The 26,309-nt window shown below is 42.2% G+C and overlaps 1 protein-coding gene across 4 annotated transcripts in view; it reads right to left on the bottom strand.

The window, feature by feature from the left end:
• LOC133485832 (uncharacterized) overlaps positions 1 to 25,267 on the bottom strand; it is a 47,627-nt gene extending 22,360 nt beyond the window's left edge. The window contains exons 1-3 of one of the 4 annotated variants that reach the window (XM_061790141.1): positions 23,858 to 25,267; positions 20,988 to 21,061; positions 20,591 to 20,780 (exon numbers count right to left, since the gene is read on the bottom strand). In XM_061790141.1, coding sequence (XP_061646125.1) covers positions 20,591 to 20,707 — 117 coding nt within the window. In that variant the 5' untranslated portion in view covers positions 20,708 to 20,780; positions 20,988 to 21,061; positions 23,858 to 25,267. Of the gene's footprint in view, positions 1 to 20,590; positions 20,781 to 20,987; positions 21,307 to 23,857 lie in introns of those variants that run through there. The other 3 variants (XM_061790138.1, XM_061790139.1, XM_061790140.1) reach the window with 3 other exon arrangements.
• Between the last annotated feature and the right edge of the window lie 1,042 nt (positions 25,268 to 26,309).

The raw sequence follows: 26,309 nt of genomic DNA, 5'->3' as shown, positions 1-26,309 counted from the left end.
AAAGGTAATAATAAAAGGTAAGAAATTCACATCAATTTGCGCCATTCCTCACACTGACCGTCCTGGCATTGTAGATGGCAAAAAGCATTATGGGTACCCAGAATTCATTGCGGTGATGTTTTTCACTACAGTGCTGTGGTTGTGGAAAATCAAGCTATACGTTGCTCTTTACTTGCATTTGTTCCCCATCAATATTAAGTGCAGCATTCTTGCTATGTGTTAGCGCGAGTACATCGTAGTGAGTAAATCGTCACGATCTTGATGAGTCGCAACCTCACCTTGATTCATTGTGACTGCATGCATCTTTAAAAAGTGACGACTCGCTGTTTATCAAGCGAACGAACGAGCCAACGAGCACGGGGCCCGACGAGCGCATTCCCGACATCCGTTCGCATATTCCAAGTGACAAATGTAACGTGCAACCTGACCTCCATCCCTCATGTCTCTCGCGTCTGCTCGCTCCCTAACTAATTTCGCGCTCCCACTCAGCCGCCCGCCCGCCCGCCCGACCTCCTCGTACATCTTTGCATCGCTCATTTCCCCTCCGTGTTCCCGCCATCCCGCCCTCCGTCCCTCCCGACTTGTCATCTGTCGCCGACTTCTCCGCACGCCTCTGTGCTCCCGTCCCGCTGCCTTCCTCGTATCTATTTCGCTCTCTGCAGGGGGGATCATTTAGAGAAGACACACACACACACACACACACCGAGTAGCTGCTAAACTCTATTAAGTGCAACTGGTGTTGTTGCTTTGGGAGCGAAAACCTTAAGAGAATGATGGCGGAGGGGGAGCGGGGGGGGGGGGGGGCAAAAGAGGGACAGGTGGGCAGGTGGGGTGGGGTGGAGTTGTCTGTATTTGGAGGCGGCGGTGGGGGGGGGGGGGGGGTGTTCAAGGTTGAGCAGCAAGAAACAAGAATGAAACACGGGACCGAGCAAAGCTGGCGAAAAGCAATCCTGTTGGAGCTGATAGATTTCTGTGACAACAATGTTATCTCGCAATACACACACAGACACTCACACGTGCGCACACACGCGTAAAAACACATTCACACGCGGGAGAAATCACTGACACACACACACCTGTATGTTACAGCGTACTCAATAGACACGCACACACATTCAAAAGGGAGACACTGAACAAGACAAAAATCACACAGTGAAGTAAACACAGTTACACACACACACACACAGAGAAGACGTACACAAATTTGAGCAACACGCAAGACTTCATGCAGCAAACACACACACAGCTCTTTGTGCGAGTGTTTGTGTACATGTGTGAAAATAAATAGCGAATGGCGAAAAAGAAAGAGGAGGTGAAGATGATGGAGATGTTGAGAGAACATGACTGACATGTTTTAAGAAAAATCAGTGTGGACGATGACTAACTTCATTCATTTGTGCTTTCCAGACAAATGGAGTCTTGCCACGTGTGTGTGCAGGCGCATGTGTGCGCGTGTGTGGAGGTGGGTGCGCGCGTAAGTGAGACATAATGAAAGACGTGTGATGATGAAGGTGAAGCTTGTGGCTGGAGAAGAATAGAAGAAAGACGTCATCATTATTCCGTGGGCTGAATGACAAGATGCTAATATTGTCATTAATATTGTTTACCTTTTATACATTGGAATATTTGATGTATTTTTATGCCCATTTTAGGTTGCAAAAAAATGTTTTCCAAGAAGGAATTATTTTAGTTTCAAGTGTTTTTTTTTCCCCCTCAAGAGGTGACATTTGGAAAATTGGATACATATATTATTGTGAGATATCTTAAAAAAAAAAAAAATGAAGAAATGTTTTTTTAGGGTGAAAAAATATATCCTGAGAATTAATATAATACAGCTGTATATATTTTTTTATTATATATATTTTTTTTAGAAAAAATATTTTGGGATCATTGAAAAAAGTCATAATACTGCAAAGTCTGATACCTTAGTGAATATATATATATATATATATATTACATTGTTTTGGTGAAAACAGATGCTTTTTTTTTTTTAGGGAAAAGTTGCATTTATTGCAGAAAACATGAATTTTTGCGTCAGTGAAAAAAAATCAATTTAGAAATAGGATAAAACTGGAGTATAAAGTTGAATTCAGGTCGGCGGGAATTTTTTGTTTCACGCCAGATTCCGACTTTATTAGCATCAAATATTGTAAATATTATTTTGAACTCAAACTATTTACTCCCGTCATGATGCCCTCACAAAGTATTAAGTGATGACTCTTGAGCTAAAGAAAACTCTCCCAAGCCAGTTTAGCGGCGCAATGTGAACTGTGACCCCTGGACGGAATGAAAGTTGACACATGCATCACAAAACAAACTAATCAATCATAATAATAATATAAACGAGTACATAGACACATAGAGTGGCAACTGTTGTGTGAAGAGTCTGACTTGTTGAGACGCATTCAGTGCGTAAAACTTGTTTTTTCTCTTAAATAAACGTGCCCTTTTGTCTGTGCGAAAGCTGTCACAATTAGATTAGTTTTTCACAGCTTCCATGGCCTTTACACGCACACACACGCGCACACACACGCTCGGCTTCCGCATGCGAGGCCAATTCATTTTGCCACAAGTGGTGCCCGATTGGATCTGGTCAGAGTTCCATTACACTTCACCTTGACCGACCTTAAGGGGCCCCAAAGCACCCCTGACATGCACACACGCACATCGGCGCATAATACAACCGCAATTCCAATGAAGTTGGGACGTTGTGTTCAACATAAATAAAAACAGAATACAATGATTTGCAAATCATGCTCAACCTATATTTCATTGAATACGCTACAAAGACAAGATATTGACTGTTCAAACTGATCAACTTGATTGTTTTTAGCAAACAATCATGAACTTAGAATTTGATGACTGCAACACGTTTCATGTTTACCACTGTGTTACATCACCTTTTCTTTGAACAACATTCAATAAACGTTTGGGAACTGAGGACACTAATTGTTGAAGCTTTGTCGGAGGAATTTTTTCCCGTTCTTTGCTCGATTTACAGCTTCAGCTGTTCAACAGTCCGGGGTCTCCCTCGTCGTATTTTACGCTTCATAATGCGCCACACGTTTTCAATGGGAGACAGGTCTGGACTGCAGGCAGGCCAGTCTAGTACCCGCACTCTTGTAACACGTGCAGAATGTGGTTTGGCATTGTCTTGATGAAATAAGCAGGGGCGTCCATGGAAAAGACGTCGCTTGGATGGCAGCGTATGTTCCTCCAAAACCTGTATGTACCTTTCAGCATTAATGGTGCCTTCGCAGATGTGTACGTTGCCCATGCCATTGGCACTAACACAGCCCCATACCATCGTAGATTGTGGCTTTTGAACTTTGTGTCCATAACAGTCCAGATGGTTCTAGGGCGTTGTGTCTTTGGCCCGGAGGACACGACGTCCACAATTTCCAAAAACAATTTGAAATGTGAACTTGTCGCACCACAGAACACTTTTCCACTTTGCGTCAGTCCATCTTAGATGAGCTCGGGCCCAGAGAAGCCGGTGGCGTTTCTGGGTGTTGTTGATAAATGGCTTTAGCTTTGCATAGTAGAGTTTCAAGTTGCACTTACGGATGTAGCGCTGAACTGCATTTACTGACATTGGTTTTCTGAAGTGTTCCTGAGCCCACGTGGTGATATCCTTTACACATCGATGTCGTTTTTTGATGCAGTGCCGCCCGAGGGATCGAAGGTCACGGGCATTCAATGTCGGTTTTCGGCCTCGCCGCTTACATGCAGTGATTTCTCCAGATTCTCTGAACCTTTTGAAGATATTATGGACCGTAGATGATGAAATCCCTCAATTCCTTGCAATTGTACGTTGAGGAACATTGTCCTTTAAACTGTTGGACAATTTTATCACACACTTGTTCACAAAGAGGTGAACCTCGCCCCATCTTTGCTCGTGAATGACTGAGCAATTCAGGGAAGCTCCTTTTCTACCCAATCATGGCACCCAATGATCCTGTTCACCTGCGGGATGTTCCAAACACGTGTTTGATGAGCATTCCTCAACTTTCTCAGTCTTTTTTTGGAACGCGTTGCAGCCATCAAATTCTAAGTTCATGATTATTTGCTAAAATAATCACGCTTATCAGTCTGAACATTAAATATCTTTGTAGCGTATTCAATGAAATATAGGTTGAGCATGATTTGAAAATCATTGTATTCTGTTTTTATTTATGTTTAACACAACGTCCCAACTTCATTGGAATTGTTAGAATCAGAAAGATCAATCAAAGGGGCTCACTCTAAAAAAGGCTGCACACATAAACACACACGTACAAGCACGCACACACGTACAATGTACATACTTTTAGTAGAAAAAGCGAGTCTATTTCGATAAAAAACAAAACACCAGTATATACCTGTATCTCACACACACACACACACACAGATGTACACACCCACATCCTGGGCCAGATACACATTAGGTCATATGAAAGTCAATCATACACATGCACACACACGCACGCACGCACGCACACACACAGACACGCACGCACACACACACCCTAGGTCATACACGTCAGGTCACATCAAAGTCAAACACACACAAACACATAAACGTTGATTAACACACGTACCCTAGGTCAGAGTCTGACACACGTCAGGTTACACACCAACAGACACACATTCACGCACATATAGTAACACACACACCCGAGGTCAGAGTCAGCCACATGTCAAGTTATAGCAAAGTCAAGCAAACATAGACACACATGCACACGCGCACAAACACACACGATGTCTCCCGTGCGAGACAGGTTAGGTCATAGTGACACACACACGCGCGCACACACACACACACACGCACAGAATGAGACAAAGAGAGTGTTATTGATCACGTGTAAGCTTATCTGGACGGGGTCACCGGTACTGATGGTCTGAGAGGGTCAGGCCGATCGATACGATCTGCTGCGCCGCTCTCATTGGACGCGCTGACGCCACACTACGCAAACACACAATCCCGCGCACACCGGTGTGTGTGTGTGTGTGTGTGTGTTTAACACAAGCTTAGATAACCGCCGTGACCTTTTTGTGCCCGCAAACACCACTTCTAGTTGTGTTCTACGTCTTTTATCTACGTTTTCTTTGACAGCACAAACGCCACGATTACACAAAGATAACAAGGCAAACGCAGACGCACTCACACGCGCGTGCGCACACACATTCATTCAGCCTCAAAACCAATCATGTTTGATACCTCCACCAAGGCTTTGTGTACAGTCTGCACTCTTAAGATTTGTATTTTTTAGGACTGCTCCATGCAACTAATCATCTAACGAACGAGCAATCGAATGAACAAACAAACAAAATTTAACAAACGAACTCAATAAAGATTACAACAATTTTTCCAGAACAGTTTCACCAAATTGACTTTTTTTCCCCTTACATTTTAACTTCATCCCCGTAATATTATATACATATTTTTTTTTAGAAAAATATATTGTTCTCATAAGACTAAGACATTTTTGTTAAAACCAAATCCAAATCAAATCACTTCAAATTTTTCGATTAAATTTTGACTTCAATCTTGTAATATTTGAAAAAAAAAAAAGGGGGGGGGAACATTAATCCTGTAGATTGCAAAACATTTCCTCAAAAAAGAAGTTCCAAATTAACTAATTAACTTTTACTGCATTCATTACATTTTCATTTCTTTCATACATTTATTTTTAATTTCAAAACAAATAACTTTATTTTTTTCCAGTTAATTTTCAACTTCAATATCACCTTTTTTTCATACATTAATACATTATAATACATTAATACGAAAATACATTATTTTCGTAAGATTACAAAAGAATTTTATGAATTTGTTGCATTAGAAATTGAATTTTTTTTCACTTTTGCTATTTCATTGAATTTTATTGTGGCTTTTTTAAATGGAAAAAAATAACTACATTATTCCTATAAGATTACAGCTTTTTTCTTTAAAAAAAAACATTTTAAATTTGTTTGTGAATTTCAAACCAAACATCAAAAAAAAAAAAATTTCGTTTCTTTTAAAATTACAACTTAAATCTCGTACTATGTATTTTTTTCTAGGAAAAAACACCCCCCAAAAAATATTTGCAAAATGTAAACATTTAAACCATATTTTTTATGATTTTCTTTCTCTAAATTTAATCTTCAATCTCGTAGTAGTCTGCCATTTTTGTAGAAAATAAATATTTTTCTCGCAATAGTTCTCTCCCAAAAATATTTTAAAAGCAAATGTACAAAAAAAAACCCAATCCTTTTTATTCTAGAAAAATCTTTTGAACGACAATGAATCCAGATCTTAACCGGATTTAAATTGAATGCACAAAATCCCATTGAACATGTTGAGACACTTCCAGTGTATATCTGTCACATCCTCAGCTACATTTACAAAGATTCCATTTTATACGTGTTGCTCGGGATGCACTGAGGCCATTTTGTGGAATCAATCGTCATTAATCACAGAGGTGATGAGTAGTTGCACCTTTAAGTGAATTTAAACGCGCAAGGGCGTCCTTGTCGTGCGAGTAAATGAGAATATTATAGCGCTGACCCGCTGCCAAACATGAACATGTGCTCACTTCAGCTGTTGCGGCTTAAATAAAATGGCTTTTTTTTTTTTTTTTTCCATTCGAGGATTAAATGAATGGAAAAAAAAAAAATAATAAAAAAATAAAAAATCACACAGATGACCAACAACACATGCAGAGAGTACCACGATTGCTTTTGTCCAATATTGACGGAACCTTTCATAAATTTGCCTCGAGAGGTTTTTATTTTTTATTTTTATTTTTTTTTAAAGTCATGAAAAAAAAAAACCCACTTCAAACTGCACACTTGTACTGAATGTCATTAGCTGGTGTACCTAATGTTGTGACTATCGTCAACACACCGCTGCGCTCCTTCTGCTTAATTTCTTTGCCTAATGTTGTAAATATTATGGGCCACGGCACGTTGGATTCCTCGATGGCTTTTTTTTTTTTTTTTTTAATCCTTCTGCTGCCCCCGCGACCCGACCTCGGCTAAGCGGAAGAAAATGGAGGGAGGGCGTGCTCCTTTTATCCACTTTGCTGCTATAAAACAGGAATTTTGCCATTCAATTAATGGTGAAATAAAGGCCTATTGTATTCTATCAGAAGAGAAGCGACAACGTCTTCGATGGGACTGAGTGCATTCAGGTGTTCTTCTTTACGGCTTGATCCGTCCGTGTCTTACGAGCGGGCAAAGGTGATTGGCCCGATTCACACTGCTCGCTTCGACACAATTGCACATTTTGCTCCCAAGCGGCACAGTTGTGTTATGCTCAAGAAAACACACGCACACACAATTACAATCAGGCCTTTTCTAAACGTGGATACAAATCCAACGTAATATGTGCCAATGTGATGGTGCGCGCCATATATACACATAGAGTACATGTATTAAATAGGATGTGCATGTGGTCAAATAGAGGTGTGTCCATCTTTAAATAAGGAAAATAGTTCTTGACGGTAGCCAGTACAGTACGTGTCAGCTCCCTCATTTAAATCCTGCCCAGGCCAAGTAAACGCAATGTAACGTTGAATATTTCTATTCTTTTCTGTGTAACCTCTGTGGCGTTATGCACGCGCTATTCGTATTCGCAAGTCCTGCGCGTCACTCGAAATGAAGACGGAAATGAGATATGGGCGATACGAGTGTATTTGTGTGGCGCACTTGCGCGTGCGGCGCAAATCCGTCCCGCGAGGACGGCGTATCGTCTTTCGGCGAGCGAGGACGGCGTGATCTTCGCACGGCGGCGAGAGCCAACGGGCCGGAGGCGGAGCGCGACTCGTTGGCCTTCTGTTTCACTTCCTCTTCAACTCACTGGCTCTCCACATGCGGGCAACACACACAGCACAGGGGGAGTCTGTGTGTGTGTGTGTGTGTGTGTGTGTGTGTGTGTGTGTGATCCAGATGGAGATGGCTTCCTAATGGCAGGACAGTTGTTGTTTTTATGATTATTATTCGATGCTTGTTTTTACTGCTCACTAAAGTGAGACTGAAGGGGGAGCGGGGGGGGATGACGGGGAGGAGGAGGAGGTGAGGAAAGGGGGATGGGAGAATGAAACGCGGGGAGGTAGAATAGCATGGAAGCAATCAAAGGGGAGAAGAATGAGAAGGCGATTGAAGGAGAAGAGCAGGCGATGGAGAAGAAAGTCGGCCCGATGATTGCGGAGGGAAAAAAGACAGGAAGGGAATGAAACCAAATGATGACTAGAAAGGCAAAGCAGTAAAAGTCCCGAGTGGAGATGAAAACAGGTTCCCCCCCCCCACCCCCCCAAGCGGGTCCTCCAATTTTTGCGGCGGAGCGGACAGACATGTCCAGCAGATGGTGCTGTGGTGAAAAAAGTCGCTTTGTACGACGTCCATCTATCTTCTATGGCCGTGGTTCTCAAACCTTTTACACCAACTACCAAAAACTGAAAACAAATACTTAGCTGCTCCAAGCACCACCATCATAACAAACATTAATAGGCCCAACGAGGGAGAGGTTTCATTCATAAAAAAAAGGAGATTTAATATTAATGTAAGCCACTATAACTTTACGCACAGTTTCAACATTGAAACTACACTTAAATATAGGCAAATACAAATCTGTTAGCCATTTTAGAGCATTTTGACCAACATAATATTTTTTTAAAAAAGAGTCGACTCTCTTCTTTCACCAGAAAAAAAAAGTTTCTTTGAGCCTTTTCTGTTCTTGAGTAATCGGCAGTAGAACATGAGTCGGTTCCACTAAAAACCAAAAAGAGCAGAAAAGGAGCTTTTTCAACTTTGACGCTAATATCCTTTGCTTTTGTGGCACCTAAAACTATGAAACAGCAAAAACAAGACCGTGTTCAACGTGTGTTCAAATGCCAACCATCAACACGTCAACTGCGTTTTGCATTGTTTGTTAGCATCAAGCTAACCGGACTCTCATAATGGGTGTGTAATTCTCTTTGATTCAGGTTCAGTTTGACAGCAAACTTCAAGCGCGTGTGGCATTCAACAGCTTGAAAGCGCTTCCGTTTTGGGGTTGGATGAAATCTTCCCTATTTGCCAAACTGCTGCTTAAATGTGGAGTTGAATTGAGCTCAGTCAAAGCAACAACAAAAAAACAACAACAACAACAACAAATCAGCCGAATGACGGCTTGTATCTCTCCATATTAACTATCATTGCTCGACCAATTAAGTGAAATTGTCTCATTTCCCGCAGCACAGCGGTTGGGAATCACGAAGAAAATTGGCTCTGTTGAAGAGGGAAAAAAATAATAATAATAATGGAAAAAAAAAAAAAAAAAAGGTTGTAGCGAGGCAGCGGGCAACAAGCATTAGCGTGGGTAAACTTCCTCACTGTGCGTGTCGTCCATCTGCTTCCACTTCCTGTGTCGCCATCCCGCTTGGCGACGCTCCAGCCCCCGTCCCCTCCGTGCCGCCCACCTCGTTGGCAGGGTTCACCCGCGTCGCGTTGACGCCCCCTCAACTCCGCCGGCTCGCTACCCCAGTTGCCATGGCGATGGAGTAGCCACATAAATGTATACTTTAGCATGCAGCGCTCCGCAACTCATTAAGAACATCTTAGGAGGACAAATTATTGGAGGGCGAGGGCGAGGGGGGGGGGTTTGTTCTTCTTAAAGGGCCACGACGACCCTCCGAGGGAGCTTGCAAGTTGCATTTGTGTCTTTTTGTGTGTTTGGAACGTAAATATGACCCGAGGGAGGCTTCCGAGGGAAACACTTTCTCACGAGGAATTCAGAACAAAGCTTTGGATTGGAGGAGGAGAAGCTCCAAAAGCAAACGTTTGAGCTCAAGAGCCACCCGAGAGTTTTCGAAGGGACAAATGTAACACAATGTTACATTTATGTCATTTCTTTATACTAAAATCATTAATTCATATTGTATTCATTTCTAATTTCATTGTAATTAATCCTACAATTATCGAATAAAATGAGTTCAAGAAACATTTTAATTTATAAAGGTATCAAGTGTTACATTTTAAAAGGTTATTAGTTATTGGTCATTATATTTCAATCACCAATTAGTTAAAGAAATAAATGAGTTAAATGTATACAGAAAATCCTGCATTATAATAATATTAGTAATTAGCATTTAAAAAAAATATTTTTAGTTACTTTAATAAATCACCAATTTGATCAAATAAATAAAACATGTTAAATGTATATGTAAAACAGTTTAAGAAAATCTATTCATCTTATAATTTATTTAAGTTAATTATATTATTTTTAGTATATTATTATTATTCACCATTTATTGAATAAAATAAATAAATAAATAAACAATGCTAAATGTAAATGTATGCAAAATATTGTAAAATATGTTTTGTTTATAAAATAATGCTCATTTTTCAATTATTGTTAATAATTAATCTACTAATATTACATAAGCAATTAAATGATAAAATGAATGAAAGATCTTAAATGTAAAATTTACAATCAATTTTTAAGAAATTAATACAAAAAAAATAAAAATGAATAAATACACTTCAACTAACTGATTTTAGGAAATAAATGGCTCAATGAAAGCAAGAGTTATTTCTTAATAATGCAAATGCTCGGTGGGCTGGATTAAAAAAAAAGAAAAACGGAGCAGTCCGTATGTGGCCCGCGGTCCGTACTTTTCCCACCCTGCTCTAAAGCGTGTTCACGTGACATCTTAGCGAGCGCTCGCACTCATGTCGTGACGCTTTTTCCGTCTCTACGGCCATCCCGGGCGTTTTCCATCTCGTGTGCGATCTACCCGGCGACTCCCAGCGGCGGCGGCGGCGACAGACGAAGAAAATGGCCGCTTGATTGGAATATAATTAAATCCGCCTGCGCTGTAACGAGCGCCGGCTTTCAGATGTTTGCCCGCTAACGGCAGACATGCTCAGCAAATGCGTCTCCGGCTCTAATTGTATTTGTGCGAGCGCAATATTTTACATTTAGGCTTTATTTTAAGTCGTCATGCATATTTGATGACTGCAAACAAACACCATAAAACAGTACAATTGCTCGCAAACAATATATTGGTGGCTTACTTTGAAGCGGCGTACCAATATGTATAATTGGGCCTAATTTCAGCATTTTTCCACCTTCGCAATCAAAGTTGTGATCACGTGACCATTATAAGCCAATCAAAGCGTTGGTTGACTGAAACAGATTTGTGGCATTGATGACGCGGTATGGCTTGTTCGGAAAGTTAACTCGTCAGATAGTTTTTGAAAAGAAAACGACGGAAAGGTGCTTGTCTCTTCTTTCGGAAACTAGCGCAAAACCGTACGCTGCGAGGCTTTATTAAAAAGCGGCACACCCGAACGGAAAACAGATCCTTCTGCCAAACACAGCCCGTGAACTCGGAGGCCAGAACCAGCGAGAAAAGTGAACCGAGAGCCCAGGCAGCAAAAAAAGCAAACCGATGTTGGCTCCAGATAGCGTGGAGCGCTTTGGGGCGTTTAGCGACGTTTCCGTCGTAAAAGAATGCTTCGGTGCGGCTGCCGAGCCATGACTCGAAGGAAAACAAAGCTTCATACTTGCAAAGCCACAAATGCACCTGGAAAGGAAAATGAAATGCGCCGTTTTGATTTGGTTTGACAGGTGGGCTCTGCGAATCGAAACGGTCGACCGTTCCCGAAAAAAAACCCTTCACTTTAATTGAAGATCCTCGCTCTAAACTGAGCAGCTACAGTTTATCTTTCTATTTTATAAACAGAATTCAAACAATTTGTGTTTCACTTTGAGCTAAATAAAAAGCCAAAAACTTTCAGATTTGGAATTTCAACACAACCACCTACTCAAGAAACTAAGACTCAACTTGATGCGATTCCAAAGCGCTTCTCTGAGTGTCATTGTCCTCTCAGCAAATCCAGGAAGAATTCCTCGTAAACAAACAGGTCGTATCGCTGCCTCCTGCTGAGCTCCTTCCATTTGGCACCTCTGCTCGGCGCTAAAATGCCCACGCAGGCTCCAGTTTTGTTTTTTTTTTTCTTTACAAGCGAGACCGTGACACAGCAACAGCGATAGCATTCAAAACACACTGGGCCGGGTTTACACGTGCAAAACAATCACGTGAATGATTCATCGGAGCAAAACAGTAACATTAACGATGAATCGAAGTCAACTTGACTTCATCGCCTGTCATCGTCAGTTCGACTAACAACTCACTTGCCCGTTTTTCCTCCTGGTGTGTGGGTTCCCTCACATTTGAAAAATCGGTTACGATATTACAAATCGCTTTACGTAGCGAATAAATGAGCTTTCAAACTGTGTCGCTACAGGATTTACACTCCCCGGCTCGAGACGACTTATAGCACTAATAAAGCCGAAAGAGACTTGGAATTTGTGCGGGCGCTACACGAAAAGCTCTTAGGCGGCGTCGGCCCGTGCGGTGCTCGGCTGAGACTGATATCACGCCGGCGAGCTGCCGTCACCGTGGAAACTTCCAAGAAGTTGATGTCTGAAAAAAGAAGATTTTTACACCTGAGGGCCATCGTAACGCGCTTGCAAAACTCTTCGTGTTGCATTTGACAACATAATAAATAAGCTGGATGGTTCGGCCGAGCACTCGCCCTGTCTCGCACACACACACGCACGCACGCACGCGCACACGCACACACACACACACGGCTGTGGGCAGCAGATGGCTCCTCAGTCATGGCTGATGTTTCACACATCCACAGAGTTCCTGCCACGTGCACGCTTGTCATGGTACACGCACACAAACACACACATACACACGCACGTGCGCACACACACACACACAAACACACACAAACACACACACACGGCTGTGGGCAGCAGATGGCTCCTCAGTCATGGCTGATGTTTCACACATCCACAGAGTTCCTGCCACGTGTGCACACACACACACACACACACACACACACACACACACACACACACGCTGGAAAGGAATTAGCCCACATCTAATTTATGGGGCGTGGAGCCAAGTTGTTTGGGTAAGTTCAAAGTGCACACACACGCTACATACACATTTATGGCAATAACAACAACTACACAACAAAATCTACGGCAAATAAAACAGCTACGCACATCTATGTCAATAACAACAACTACACACACATCTACACCATTAACAACAACTATACACATCTACAGCAATAACAACAACTAAACACACATCGACAGCATAAACAACTACACACACATCTGCAATAGCACTAACTACTCACACGTACTACACACATCCACAGCAATAACAAAAAGTACACTCGCAACTATTACATCCACACATCTAGACTAATAACAAATTCATGCAGTACATATCTACAGTATTTCTTGAATGTATCCCATATCTGTCCAGGTAAGACAATTGACAACAGATTGTCATTTGTTTAAAAAAAAAAAAATGGAGAGTGCGGGTGGTGGTATGCATGGTGAGCAGAAAGCCAAGATAGATTGAATATTTCATTTTGATGATTACATTTCTTCTTATTCAAGGTGCCCACGATTGACCAGGTGCCACGGGTGTGAATGCTTTTGATTTTGTGCGGTTTCTACTTTCTGCAAAAAAAAAAAAAAAAAAAAAAAAAGAGTTTTAAAGCTCGTTTGGTATGCAGAGAAATAAAGCAAATCACAGAAGAGGGAAAAAAATGTCATGGTCATTTGTTTTTTTCTATAGGCAAAAAAAATCCATTCAAATCCGATTTTTGCGAGCTCGACTTGTGATGCAGAGAAAGCGGCGCTGCGGTCTTTGACTTGGCCGGGACGGCGGACGTTGCCGCGGTAACATGTAGCCTGCAGCCACACCCAGGTTGGGGAAAAGGTGTGAAATATTCCCATGCCTGCGCACAAACACCATTTGCGTGTAATTTTCCCGCTAAAAGTTTTGGCTCATGAGTCAGCTTGACACTGCAGGCGCTTTTCAAGCTGAGAAAACTCATCAACACTTTCACTGAGGATGACACATTAATTAAGAGCAGATAATTAAGTGAAAAGCTGCCATTCTAAAAGCGTCCACGCTTGCTAACTCGGATTTGAATCTAAATGAGAAAGCCAATTGTCACATCGAAGCAGAGTAAATGTAGCTTTGATGCCTTCGAGTCCTCGTTAAGTGAAAATGAACGTCTTGTAAATTTGACACACTGCAGAACAGTGTTGCGAACACCGCTGTCAAATTTGAGCAATTAACAAAATCGGCCAGCGCATAAAATGATGCTTGAAAATCTTGACAAATCAAGCCTCAAATTCTGAATGCGCTGAAACCGCGCCCCGCTCGTCTGTCAACTGACAATCAAATTCCACTTCGACCACCTACACAAAAGTACTCATGTGCGTAGCCGCGGAATTATATCTGCTCAAAGCCTCCGGTGGCTGGAATATATCCACACGGGTCGGCGTGTGGCTTTTCCACGCCGCGACAACGAGGCGCTCTGAAGCGGCCACAGCAGAGCAAACTCCCATTTAACTCGCTGGCTGTCAAGTCTGACTTTTTAAATCTTTTTCTCTCCTCGCTCGCCACAATTCAGTGCAACACAGTTTCCAGCAATTACCTTCAAACAAATCTGTGAATTCACTTAAAACGGATGAAATGTAGCGTTAATGAGGACAATAAATGTTGCAGATTCAAATAAATGCTGAAATTTTGCCATTGCTGACAACGTGCAATCAGTCACTACAGTAATCCTCAGATTATTCCGAAGAATATTGTCTCAAGGTCAAGTGCTTTTTCTCTCTCGCTCTCTCGTCCTCCGCCTCATTTTGGGTTCTTTAAAAAAGTGTTGAGTGGTCATCGTGAAGGAGCTTGGAACATCTTCAATTGGATGGAAACTTGTATTTAGCGGGGGGGGGGGGGGGGGGGGGGGGCAAAATCCAATTATCTTCAGAGATGTCAAATGTATTTAGAAACTCATTTTAAAGTCACGTGACAGGATTTTCAATTGTTCTGCTTGTCGCAATACTCAACTCGACTTTAATTTGTAGAGCACTTTAAAAACAACCATACAGTAGCTGAAACAAAGTACACGTCATACAAATCAAACGTAAAACATAGGATCACTGAACACTACATCATTAAAACAATGACGACGAAAACGGGCAGAGACTGTCCAACGCCAAGGAATTAAAATCTAAATATAAATCACTTCAATTTTGTATTTTTGGATTTTGCTAAGTATGTCACTGGCATGGATATATGAAAAAAAGATACAATGTTTGTAAGTACATGAATAAATAATCCTTTTCGGACCAATGAAGTGAAATTGGATCATTTCCCGTGCGCGAGCTTAATAATCTCTCTCGACAGTGTTTGGGAATCACCGACTTAATGTATATTTAAGATGATCTGGAGTCAGCTCCCAGTTAAAAGGCTCTTCTGATTTATGATTTTTTTTTTTTTTTTTTTTTTTTGTGCTGCGCAAACACATGTCGGATCTCTGCGGCTTATTTGGAGGCGTGCCGCTTTCACGCCATTACATCAGAGGCCGCCCGCGCCGACGGAGATAAGATTAGTCATCGTGCGCACGAGGATCCGGGGTGACTGGCGGCCGTCGTGTGCGGTTGTTTGCCAATTAACTCTCGGCCGCATATAGCGAGCGCCGCACTATTCCGGGAAGAGGTGACGGACGCGGGCGGCGTTGGAAAAGTCGCCTTATTGCTTCACTTTTCTTCTCCAACTTGTTTGCGTTTTTACTTTGACTGCTTTGATGTTGTTGGACTGGAGAATTTTTTTTTTTTTTTTTTTTTTTTTTTTTGATTAACATTGATTAATGAGGAAATGTTAGATTCAAGCATTTTAAAGGGAACGTTTGCAGTTTCAAGTCAGAGCATGAGGGTCAAATAAGAAAAATAAATAAAACACGAGTGGGCAAATTCACATATTGCACAACAATATCACTTCATCTAAAACAATAATAAATAAAATCTTCATAAAATAAATTCGAAATAAAAGCTCGACAAAATAATTAATAACAAATTCAGCCCCAAGAAATGGATTGAAACTAGTTTGTTTCCAATTGTTAAAGAGGACGAGGTCTACACACCCTTTAGTAAATGGCAAAATCAATTTATTTCACAAAAAATAAAACATTTCTTGACAAAATATATATTTCTTGAAAAATAAGACTTTTTCTTAATTACTGTATTTATAATTACTAAAACACTATTTTACAATAAATAAAAAATATATATTAATGATATATAATTTTCATTTTAGCTCTTGAACTGGATCTCATTAGATCATTGATTCTCAACCAGGTGTGCTGTGGGAAATTATCCAATTTCACTTAATTGGTAAGAAAATTTGTATTTAGCCCGAATAATGTATTTTTTGTTCCTCTATCTATGCCAGCGACATAGAGTGACAGGCAGAATAATTGCATGCTCTTCCACTAGATGGGGGGGGGGGGGCAGCATTAACCCGTGTATCCACGTTTTGTTTGGTGGCGTGCCGTGAGATTTTATTCCATTGTAAAATAAAATGGGGAGGCATCGTCATCAACACCATCTCGCATCGGGCGGGAGGAGGAAATAGAGCCGGAGGAAAACATGTGACCAGATCAACGGCAACCGCAGCGCTTGTTGGGAGCGCCTAATTGGCTGTTTAAAGCCTCGTTAGCACATGTGACGCGGAAACATCTGCTGCCGTTCGGACGGCGGGAACGCCACATCTGCATGATGACATACACGCTACAAGAGTGGAATCATTACATGACTGTTAGGCTGCTTGATGACTTTTAGCTTGACTGAATACAACTTATGCATTTGTTTGCCAAATTCAACGTATTGACATTTTCACCCCCAAAAAACGGACTTTTTGAACGACAAATATGATTCATTCATTTTCCGTAGCGCTTATCCTCACAGGCATGCTGAAGCTTATCCCAGCTAGCTTGGGGCGAGAGGCAGCGTACACCCTGAACTGGTCGCCAGCCACTCGCATATAAACAACCATTCACACTCACATTCACACCTACGGGCAATTTGGAGTTTTCAATGAATGCATGTTTGTATAAACGTGAATAAGTAATATTATTAATCCATTCGGATTTGGAGACAATTTTTCACATAGGATTAAAAACTGGAAATAATCCAATCCAGGGTCAAAGAGTCACGATCATGAATCCTCAACCTAATGTTGAATAACTCTCGTGACAGAAGCGTGAAAAAGAAGTTCGCCACTTTTCCTACTGAAAACAATGACACAAGTTATTAATACCGTTCACTATTCGTTTATAGAAAAACCCTCCACTGGATGTGAGGAAAATACATATATAAATAAATATTATACATATCATCACTGTCGAGAAATATTTGGTCATAAATCGATACCATTGGTCTGTCCCCACGTGGTCTTTGATTTGTCCACATTATGAAGCAATCTGTTAATTATACAAATGACCATGATGAACAAATCGACTAATTAGCACAATAGCATCGGAATTCAGCGTGGCCGAGCTGCCTATGACAGCTGCTTTGGATGGCGGCTCATTTGGGCCAATTCCTTAATGTAGGTTCGTCCAGGTACGGAAAATGTTCACAAAATGTCTGCTTCAAACCAAAATGGCCAACTTCCTGTACAATGTGTGGCATGAGCCCTTCAGACTTTTACACGCGTCCTTATTATCGTAGACAAGTCCAGGAAATATTGTGTTAATGGGTGAGACTGGTGTCGGGGACTCATTTTTTTCAAAACGTTCCACGGGCGCGCTAGCGAGTGAGTTTGGGAGCGTCATGTTTGGGACTCTTACGATACACACATCAATGTGTTTGTGAAAATTAGCGAGTAACCGCGCATGTTGTGGCTGCCAAAAAAGGCTTTTCATTCATGGGAAGACGACGAACGAACAGAAATGCCAATGGGGCCACTCGTCAAGCTTTGATGTGAAGTGAGAACGATACCCCAAAAAGTGGGCGTTGGCAATTAAAAATCACTTGTTGGCATATGTGCTCCTCGCGCTGACCTGAAGCATGGTTTCATTTTTCTGTATGTGGCCCTGGGAGGAAAATGTTTGGACGCCACTGCTCTGGATTGTCTTTAGGTGTGAGCTGACCATCGCTGATTTCAATTTTCCGAACTTACGATGATTAGACCTGGCAGCTCATCAAACAAACCCCGGCGCCGGGCCGTCCGTGACCTGCGAAAGCGCCGGGCTGGGCCGCGGACCAGGATTCCGAGCGAGCGAACGAGCGTGCCGCCGCTGCTGGCGAGCCAGCAGAGCTCTTAGCGCTGCCTCCCCGCCCTCGTCCCATCTGCCTCAAGTCAATTAAGCAAATGGAAGTGGCAATTCATTAACTGTGCAAACGCTTTGATTAGGAGCTGACAATCAAGCCGGGGGGGGGGGGGGCGGGGCCAAGTGACGGCGATGTGGACCTAATGACTCCACGGTCGTCACACGGGAATAGATGTGACTTGAGCAAATAAAATGCCGGGAGTATGCGAACCGGAACTCGGGGGTCCGCAAAATGACTTGCAATGAATTATTGTCGTATAATTTCAAAAAGTCCTTCCCTACGCTACAACCACCAAATTCTAACCAAGATTAAATATCTTTAATCAAGGCAAAATATCACTTGCTGTTTGTCTGCCAAGATACTGTATTTCTTCTTAGCAAGCAGTTTTTGTGTCGGAGCATTTTCACTTGCTTCAAGCATTTTGTTCCAAAAAGGTATTTCGGTACTTTTTAGACTCTTTTTCTATTTCCATCCATTTCTTCCGCATATCCGAGGTCGGGTCGCGGGGCCAGTAGAGCTTTAGCAGGGAGGACCGGACTTCCCTCTCCCCAGCCACTTCGTCAGCTCTTGCGGGCGGACCCCGTGGCATTCCCAGGCCAGCCGGAAGACATAGTCTCTCCAGCGTGTCCTGGGTCATCCCATGGGTTCTCCTCACGGTGGGAGGCGTCCAGGAGGCGTCAGATACCCGAGCCACTTCATCTGGTCCCACACTCTGAGCCCTTCACCCATTCTGTCCCTGTGGAGGAAACTCATTTCGGGCGCTTGTATCCACGATCGTGTTCTTTCGGTCACGACCCACAGCTCGTCACCATTAGTGAGGGTGGGAACGTAAATCGACCGCTAAATTGAGAGCTTCGCCTTTCGGCTTAGCTCCTTCTTCACCACAACGGACCGCTCCAAAATCCGCATCACTGCAGACGCCGCACCGATCCGCCTGTCGATCTCCCGTTCGTGTTTCCCTCACTTGTGAACAACACCCCGAAATACTCAAACTCCTCCACTTGGGGCAGGATCTCATCCCCGACCCGGAGAGGCCACGCCACCCTTTTCCGACAGCCGCTTCGCTCTCGGCTGCGAACCGCTCCGGTGAGAGTTTTTTAGGTCACGGCTTGATGAAGCCAACAGAACCACATCATCTGCAAAAAGCAGAGACGCAATTCTGAGGCCACCAAACCGGACCCCCTCTACGCCTCGGCTGCGCCTAGAAATTCTGTCCATAAAAGTTATGAACAGAATCAATTCTTTTTCTATTTCTTTATCAAAAGATTTGTACAGATACGATGATAATAACATAATTACCTGAGTCATTTTTAAGGTAGTGTCACAATATCAATTAAAAACACACACACTTTGTGCTTGCTAAAAAAAAAAAAAAAAAAGTGTTTCTCTTTATGTTTGTGTAGATCGTCAGTCATCCAGATCATGGTAATCTACAAATGTTGAATCGAGGCGACTGCTCTCTTCTTGTTTGTTGACTTTGAAAACAACTTCGGCAACTGTGCTATTAGGCTAACAATTTTTTTATATTATTCGTAATTTGGCATCCCTGCTTTGCCTTGCGCCACGCTCACCTATGACCTTTCAGCCGTTTAATGAACGGGACGCACAGTCAAACACCCGAATACAAAAACCCAGACTAACCCGATTCCAGGTCCTGACGTCAATGGCTAAGGCACAGGCACACATCCAACACTTGAAACAGTACACTTATTATACTTTATAAAACTAGTTTATTTCTTTAAATTCTCTTTTATTACGTTTTTATTAGTAATGTTCAATACCACTTTTTTTTTTTCACTCATACAGAGTAACAGTACCACTAGTACTTTTGATACATAAAAACTTCTATAACACAATGACACATAATTGTGACCATTACATTATAATTTGCCATTATATCAAACCGCCGCAGTGTAGCGCCAACTACTGGTGAGGAGGACTTAATTGATGTCAAGTTGTTTTTTTTTTGCCTCAACCATCACAATTACCCTATACCTTGGAATAAGGCCGGTAACGGTATCTGTTTTTTATTGTTAAAAAAAAAACATATATACAAAAAAAAAAATTGCCGTTTTTGCCAACTGTAATGGATTAATGGCATTACAGTACAATTCAGTGGAAAACTATAAACATACAACAGTATATTGAGTGCTCATTGTGCTCAAGGTACCATTGCAATAAACTACTTTGGGCCAATTAAAAGCCCTGAGTAATGTAAATATTACATGAATAAATATGACTTCATTACATTTACTTTGGTTAGATTCATTTCATGCATATTTAGGTTGAAACATTCAAAAAATAACTCTTATGGCGTTTAGGGGTGCACGTGGTAGTTGTGGTTAAATGGCGTTTCGATCGTGAAAGGGTCTTTGGAAAAATGTCTCCCCTGGACCCAGAAAGTTTGAGAAGCCTCACCGTTTTATTGTTTTTGTGTCCGTCGGCTCCGATTGGTCCTCGGAACACCCCTTTGATGCTCCTCAGCTGTCCGTCGCGCAGGTGGGTGGAGCTGATCACGATGTAGTAGCACGCCATCGGAAGCTCCTCGCACACTTTTCCCGGACTTGTACTGAGAGCGGAACGCGTCCTCCTGCTCGACCTCGTCCTACTTGAGTGCCATCAAACACAAACAAAGAAGACGAGAGTTCCCCCTCTTACTGCCGCTGCTTCTGCCGATGAATTCTCTTTCCGCAAGTTTCTCCTTGAAATATTTCACTCGTTTCTTGTCCTAAATGCGCCACCTTCTCTTCTTCCCGCCGACTTTGCGCCCCATCTTTCATTCATCGGTCTCTCCCAAATGTTGTCACCGACTCACCCCGTTCGCCTGCTGCAATCTCAGCTCCCTCTCCTCCTCCTTGGACACTTTTCCTCACCTACTGCTGCTGTGTCCTGTCAGCGTGGCATCATAGAAGAAGAAGAAGAAGAGGGATTGTGAGCATGCTGGTGGTCTTGTGTTTTCTCCAGCTTCCTGCGAGATGCTCCGGCTGCATGTGTTGAGAGGCTGGCTCGCTCTGCGCTGATCTTTGGCAGCGCGGCGAGCAGAGTGCTTTGCTCCTCAGTTACCCGCCGTTACCATCTGCCCTTTTAACGCATGGAGTGCTGACGCTTGCTCTCTCTCTCTCTCTCTCTCTCTCTGTTGATCCCCCCCGCCATCCCTTTCTCTCCTCTCCTCTCTCTCACCACCTTAATCATCTCCAGCTCCAGCCCTCCCTCCTCCTCCCCCTCCTCCTCCTCCTCCTCCACCTCCTCCTCCTCTTCTTCCTTTCCAGAAGAAGAAGCCAAGCTCCACCTACCGGTGAGCAGGAAAGCGGTGTGGGGACATTCTCCTTTCATTCCAACCCTATGGAAATCAATTTTGAGTATTTATTCCATAATATTCAGAATGCATTTTAAGGTCCATGAACTAGCACGCACATTGTCCTGCACGCTAGTACGACAACTTTAGAATACTAGTTGGATAACTACATGTGACTAGTGTGGCAAAACTCTGCACTAGTTGACATCTGTGTGCTACCCGAGTGGTACCTTCAGATATGACTAATCCGACTTTTGAGCTTTTCGAGACACGAGCAATCGATTTTTTGCTTTGACTGGTGAGAAAAACACTTGCTGTGTGGTGGCGGCAAACATTGAACCATTCATCAAAAATGTTGTTTATTGTCACTCGCAGTTAAAGTTCACTGTCAAACTAAACAGAAAACAACAACAACTTCACAGTGTGTATTTAAAACAACCACACAACTTTGCCTTTCGCTAGCTTAACGGTAACATAGAATGGGAAACGCCATAGACGAGCTAACAAAACTAGCACTGCAATGTTCCTTTATGCAATGGATATATGAACACAAACAGTGTATAACAATACTCACAGGGATATAATATTTTTCCTCTGCGAAAAACGACTAATATTACTGCAGCTTACTGAGGAATTGTGACCATTACACTGCCCCCAGGTGGCCAAGGCATGCACTCCTGAAGAAGCAGCACAATGAATTAATCATGATGCACAAATTGTTTCATTTTTCCACATTCTATTTAACAATGTTATGAATATATACAGCCATCCAGCTATCCATTTTCTTATAAAAAACACAAATGATTTTGTTGGGATTTTTGGGAACGCAGGAACGGATTAATAGCATTTCCATTCATTTCAATGGGGAAAGATGTTTTGGGATACAGATGTTTTGAGTTTTAAGAGTGTGGACACGGAACAAATTAAACTCGGATCTCAGAGAACCACTGTCGTATACCACAGTTGTCCTATTAGCGAGGACAAAGAGTCCATTAGTACACGGACCTTGAGCTGGATATCGAGGATAAAGAATAAATGCAATAACATCCATTTGATAACATCAAGGCTTGAGCCCTCCCTCGCCAAATTTGTTTTAATCGAAATGTGCGGTCACAGATGACCACAAGGCATCCTCCATCTGTTTATGAAACTGAACATCCTACAGCGGATGACTATGAATCCGTAACATCCCCCCGTTGAGATACAACAAATAACAACAAATGCATGTTGGTACGTGAGCACAATGTACAGTACACTTCGGTTGTTGCCATTTACAATTTCTCATGTCAAAAAGTACAGTGGGTTGCTGATTTAATCATTTTTTGTTTTGAAAAAAAATTAAAATGTTTTCCAAGAGTGTATCTGTGTTTTTCTTCGAGTAATATTGTCAAAATACCAGTAATTGTGATGTGAAATTTTTATATCGTTTCATCGCTATTTGTTAGAGTTAAATTCCGTAAATAGTCTATCTCCAAGTCGCAGTCAAGAATGACTACTTGAAGCTACAACTCAGCCACAGCGTTAAATGGTGGGCTCGCTTTCTTGGCAAGCATGGCAAAGCGGAGTTTACACGTACCGATTATCTGGGTCATATTTTAGTCATTGGTTAAAATGTAACCTGCTTAACACACAAAATACGACGAACACGGTCCTTACGAAACGGACAAAACATCTCTGAGGCAGATGGACAGCGAGTCCTTCCCATACATTAAACCGCAGTCTGGTGGTTTGGTTTGCGGTTGGCATTGCTAAAGTGTATTATGGGAAATGACTGACTGATGGGCAGCGGGAGACCATTTGCTTCCTCTCCATAACCACGAGTGCAACGACTTCGTAGCCGCGGCTAAGAGTTCAAAACCACGCAAATCTTCTCCACCTAATGGGAACCTTCTGAAAGCAAACGATCGAAGCAGAAATTGTTCTTTTGGTCATTGGATTCTTATTAACCTTTATACTGGACATCATTAATAGGCACTCAAAGGCCACAACATTAGGAACACAAGCCATCCATTTCCTACAGCGCTTATCCTCATTTCCGAAATGTGGGATGAAGCGGGAGTACCCGGAAAAAACAGAGCATGCAAACTCAGAACTGTGAAGCAGATGTGCTAATCACAAGGACACCATGCTGCCCGAATACAATCCAATACGCACCGCACTGAGAAATGTTTATATCAATAGCTTAACTTTGCATGGTCTGACAAAAGGGATCTTTTTTTTTTTTTTTTTTGATGCATGTGTACAATCCAGTGTCCGGGAAGCAAAGTGGACTTCAAAACCTATGGGACATCGGTTTGATTGACAGGTTCCGCTTAATCGTCAATACAGGTCATTGGGTGACTTGGTTTTCGAATGTGGTGACTTTACATGTTAGTGGATGCTTCACGCACCGTCTCCATGGTAGAAAGCGGAAGGTTAGCAGGTGTCCTCTCCATCTCGTCGTGTCTGCTTGATGCCACAATGACACAAAAAAAAAAGTACAGTAAAAGCACGTAAACATTTCAATTCAAGACGACTGTGTCTTTCTTTGTATATTTCTCTAACTTCTAGGCATCCATGTATTATCCAACATCAGTATCTTTATTTAAGGGCATATAAAAGCAGCATATGAAGCAGGGGGAGGAAAACGTTATGAATGATTAACCATCTAATAAAATAAATGTTTATATATCAATCCATCCATTCATTTTCTTTGAGCGCTTGTCATCAACAGGGTCGCGGGCTGCTGGAGCCCATCCCAGCAAACATCAGGCAGGAGGCGGGGTACACCCTGAACCGCTTATTTGCTAAAAACAAAAAAGTCTTTCAGTTTGAACATTAAATATCCTGTCTTTGAAGTGTATTCAATTAAATATAGGTTGAACGTGATTAGCAAATCATTGGATTCTGTTTTTATTTATGTTTAACACAACGTCCCAACTTCATTGGAATCGGGGTTGTTTATATATATATATGTTTGTGTGTGTGTGTGTGTGTGTGTAATGGTTTATTTTAAAAAAATATATATTTTTACAATAAATCAATCAATCAATAATGAGATAAATGGATAAAATAAAAAAGTACAAATGAATAAACACTTTAAATAACCTATTTTAGGAGAGAAAAAAACAGCTAGAGGAATCCAACAAATATGAAAAGATTCTATATATTGTAAAGGCTCTGCGGGTCGGATTAAAGAACGGAGCGGGCCGTAAGTGACCGACGGGCCGCATTTTTCCCACCCCTGGTTTTCAAGTCCCTGTAAAGTGAGAATGTTTGAAATTTGACACACCACAGAGAAGAATGTTGTTAACAACCCTGCCAAATTTGAATGATTCAAAAAAGTATATAACATAAGGCTTCTCTGCTCTCATACACTGTGGGTGTGTCAACTGAATGTGCTGACACCATGCTCAAATGTCAATCAAATAGTATGTAATAATGTTTGAGCAGCAAAAATATGCCAGCTTAAAAAGCCTCCGGTGGCACAAATAAATCTCCCAGGTCGTCACTGGGCTTCTTCATGCCGTGACGAGACGCTGCAAAGCGGCCACAGCAGCGCGAAACACCGGTCCACACGCTTGCTGCCAAGCCAACTTGTTTGTTTAAATGGTGCTTTTCTGCCTTTTCTCTGTGACGTGCACACACTCGTGGCAGAGAGCGAGGCACTGAAGTGGTCACACCAGTGCAAAGCTCCGCGGAGTCCACACGCTGGCTGTCAAGTCAGTCTTTTACATTTTTTTTTTTTAACCTCTATTTTTCTCCTTCACTCTGTGACGTGCATGCACTCACGGCAAACAATGAGGCACTCAACAACAATGAGGCACGCCAGTGCAAAGCTCAGGTCCACACGCTGGCTGCCCCCCCCCCGCCCCTCCCCCCATTCTTTTCCTTGCGCTTCCGCGTTTCTCACCGTGACGTGCGCACACTCACGGCCAACAACGAGGCGCTCTAAAGCGGCCACACCAGCGGACTATCTGAAGGGGAGATACATTTTCATGGTGTAGGCATGTCACAATTGACTCAGATAACCGCAAACAGAAACGAAGGCGTCGCTGGGCACCATTTTAACCACACCCCAAAAAAATCTGAATAATTGAAACAGTGAAAAACACTTTAACGCTATATCGCCACAATTCCCTCCTACTTAGTTCTCAGTGCTAGCACATTATCAGAAATTATCTTCAAAAATGTATAACGTATTTAGAAACGGATATCTGAATTCACTTTACAGGTTCTTTAAGCATTCTGGACAACAATTGTAGACGTGTGAAGAATGTTGACCTGCTTTGGAATCCCCAAAATGCCCACAAAATCCAGCCCGGCTGACAAATAAACCAATAATTGGGAACACGGCTTCTTTTTTCCCCTTTTTATTTTGCAGTGTTGAATTGCAACATTTGCGCAGGGAGTTGGGCCGCAGAAGGATTGTCAGGACACCCCCAGAGAATCTCTCTCTTTCTATGGTGCACTGAGCAAATATTGCTGCAGAGCGTTGAGGAAAATAAAGGCCACTCTAAGCAGCTTATCTGATGAATTCCCCTCCCATGATCCACTGCTGTAATAATAAGCTTAAAAACCTCCCCTAAGCAATGCTAGATTCATTTAACACAAATGCAAATGTTGTCTGTTTAACTCCTCGCTAGGGTCTCTATTTATTTACTCTTTGATTCTCTAGAAATGTGCACATTGTAAGCAGTAAACATATGTTTGCAGAGCGCGCGTATGTGTGTGTGTGTGTGTGGGGGGGGCTGTATGGGAGATAAAGAAAATGTCAAATATGCACTTTAGTAGTGTTCTGCGTAATAAACGAATGCCTGCTTTATTTAATAATACATCACACGGGCACACGGGGAGCAATAA

This window comes from Phyllopteryx taeniolatus, chromosome 11, assembly GCF_024500385.1.
Source record: "Phyllopteryx taeniolatus isolate TA_2022b chromosome 11, UOR_Ptae_1.2, whole genome shotgun sequence".
Taxonomy (NCBI): domain Eukaryota; kingdom Metazoa; phylum Chordata; class Actinopteri; order Syngnathiformes; family Syngnathidae; genus Phyllopteryx; species Phyllopteryx taeniolatus.
Note: the sequence above shows the minus strand (reverse complement) of the source record. Positions and strands in the feature narration are given on the sequence as shown.